Source organism: Monoraphidium neglectum (assembly GCF_000611645.1).
Source record: "Monoraphidium neglectum strain SAG 48.87 unplaced genomic scaffold scaffold05927, whole genome shotgun sequence".
Lineage (NCBI taxonomy): Eukaryota > Viridiplantae > Chlorophyta > Chlorophyceae > Sphaeropleales > Selenastraceae > Monoraphidium > Monoraphidium neglectum.
This window is the reverse complement of record NW_014007706.1, coordinates 1-2,679: the sequence shown is the minus strand read 5'-3', so window position 1 is coordinate 2,679 and position 2,679 is coordinate 1. Positions and strand designations below refer to the sequence as shown.

Genomic DNA, 2,679 nt, shown 5'->3' with positions numbered 1-2,679 from the left:
GGCTGAGGTTGACCTCTCAGAGGAGCAGCGGCGGCGCCACAACATGCACAGCCAGATCGACTTTAGGTGCGGCCTCGGCGCTTGAAAACAGGCAGGCTTGACATGAAGCAGCAGTCTTTGGGGGCGGATGCCAGGAGTCGACGCCGCAGATAGCATGCGGGGGCATCGATTGGACCCGCCGCGTCACGTGTGGCACATACAGCCTTGCTATCGGATGTGCATGTAGAGGTGATTGGATATTCGCATATCAGCTGATGAGTCATGTGATGACATCATCCACAAACAGGTACAGCCGCCTGCACGAGCTGGGGGTGGCGCACCTCGCGATCAGCCACAGGCAGCAGGGCGCGGCGCAGCAAGGCAGCAGTGGCGCCGACGGCGGCGGCGGCGGCGGCGGCGCGGCGGCTGCGGCGGTGGAGGAGGAGGGCAGGTGTGTGTTTCGGGAGGGGGGGTGCGCTGGTTTGGAGGGGCGATGTTGGCCCGTTGGCAGATGGCCAATTACAATCGAAGCCTGCAGCACCTGGGTGCACCAAACATAATGAGATGGGCCGTTGAGGAGCACGCAAGGGCCACGCAGCCGGGCTCGCGGCACTGCAAACGTGCAGCTTCTGGCGCGTGCAGCTGCCTGTGTGCGAGACCTTGCCCCTGTCCGCTTCCCCGCCGCAGGCTGCGAGAGGCCGTTGCGGAGCGCCGCCGACGCGCCGAGCTCGCCGCCCGCGCCGCCGCGGACCGCGGCGCAGGCGCGGCGCTGCTGCAGCGCGCCGAGGACAACCGGCGCCGCATGGAAGCTGCACTGCAGGAAGTCGAGCGCGGCGCGCTGCAGCAGCGGGCGAAGGGCGGCGGCGGCGGCGGCGGCGGGGCGGCGGGCGCGGGCGCGGCGCCGCTGCTGCGCAAGTGGCGGCGGCAGAACGCCGAGGCCGCGGCGGAGCGTGCGTTCGAGCGGGAGTTCCTGCCCGGCGCCGGCGCGCCCGGGCGGGCGGTGGCGCCCTCATTTCTGGAAGAGGTGGGGGCCGGGGATGGGGACGGCTTCGGGGACGGCGCCCCTTGGGGCGCCGACGCCGGCGCCGGCGCGCCCGCGTCCCTTGGAGCGTCGGCGCCGATCACTGGAGCTGCCGGCCTCGCACACGGCGGCGGCGGCGGAGCAGGCGGAGACGCCGCGGCGGCAGCGGCGGCGGAAGGCGCGCTGCGGCTCGTCTCGCAGCTGCGCGCGGAGGAGGAGCGGCGCCGCGCGGCGGCGCTGCGTGAGCGGGAGCGGCAGCTGCGGCAGCTGCAGCAGAGGTGGGTGGCGCGCGGCGGCGGCGTGGCGGCGTCGACGGCGACGGCCTCTGGGACGGGTGGAGGCAGCTGTGGCTGGGAAGATCTCGGGCCGGACTCGGTGGTGGAAGATCTCATGACTGAGATCCCTGAAGTCGTCCACATGGCTGCCAGCGGCGCGGGGGAGGGGCGGCGAGCCGTGGACGAGCTGGCGGCGGCGCGCGTGGCAGAGGCGGCTGCCGCAGGGGCGCGCGAGGACGCGGCGGCGGCGGCGGCGGCGGCGGCGGCGGCGGCGGCAGTTCAGGAGGCACGGGAGGAAGATCCGACGCCGGCCGGCAGCCGCGCGGGCAGCGACGGCGGGGCATCTCTGTCGGAGATCGTGCGGCGCGCAAGGGAGGCGGTGGCCGGGCTGGACTCGCAAGTGGTGGCAGAGGCGGTCGGCGCGTCGGAAACGAGCCGGGCCCCGCTTGACAGCCCCGCGGCTGAGAGTGATGAGAAGCGGGCGCCGCGGCAGGCGGGGCCGGGCGTTGACGAGAGCGCGGCCAGCCTGTCGGAGATCATGCGGCAGGCTGAGGAGGTCCTGCGGCTGCTGCCGGATGACATGCGCGCCTCCCTCGCGCGCCGCCCCGGCGGCTTCAACGTGCGCCGCGGCGGCGGCGGCGGCGGCGGCGGCGGCGGCGGTGTCGGATCTTCTTTGGCGAGCTCGGCGCCGCTGCTGCCGCGGCCTGCGGCGGTGGCGGGGCGTGCGGACGCGGGTGGCGGCCGGCTGGGGTCGGTCGGGTCCTCTATTGATACTGAGGCCGCGACCGCCGGGCTCGCCGCCATCGCCGCCGCCGCCGATGCTCGCCAGCCCCCCCGCGCCCCGCCGCCCGCCACCGCGGCGGCCGCGCCCGGCGGTGGCGGCAGGGGCGGCGGTGGTGGGGGGAGTGTGTCCGTGTCGAGCTCAGGGGTGCTATCTGAGGGCGCGGCCAGCGTGGTACGGGAGCTGCGCGCCCTGGAGATGCAGCTGGGCCTGAAGGTGGGTTTGCCCGGTCAACGGCGGTCAAGGTTATGCGGCCTTTGTCCGTGCGTGTAGCATCGACAGCCGTGCAAGTGGGAGCTGATTTGACAGTATCTGGATTTTCTGAAGGCATTCCTGCATCATTCTGTGTCGGCCAGCAAGACAGCGTCCGTCAATTGGGCGGCGATCGCAGCCGCTGGGCACCCGTGCAGGCGGGGCGGCCGTACACACGGGCGCACCACGCCGTGCATTGCAGCAGCCGCGGCTGGCAGCGCGAATTTTTTCCTGGCTTACGGCTCAGGCAGTCCAGGCCTGAACTACTGATCTGCCAGTACAGCCCCCGTGGGCCGCTTGGGCCGCTCCGCTTCCAACCCTTCCACCTCCAAACAGCCGAACCAGCGTCCCTCCTCCCACCCCCCCCCCCC

At 73.0% G+C, this 2,679-nt stretch overlaps 1 protein-coding gene across 1 annotated transcript; it reads left to right on the top strand.

Annotated features, from left to right (window-relative positions):
* Positions 1 to 266: 266 nt before the first annotated feature.
* Positions 267 to 2,578, top strand: MNEG_16049 (hypothetical protein; the record flags this gene model as incomplete). Its single annotated transcript, XM_014035480.1, has 3 exons — positions 267 to 430; positions 667 to 2,272; positions 2,417 to 2,578. The coding sequence occupies 3 exons, from the start codon at positions 267 to 269 to the stop codon at positions 2,576 to 2,578; spliced, it is 1,932 nt and encodes a 643-aa protein (XP_013890934.1).
* Between the last annotated feature and the right edge of the window lie 101 nt (positions 2,579 to 2,679).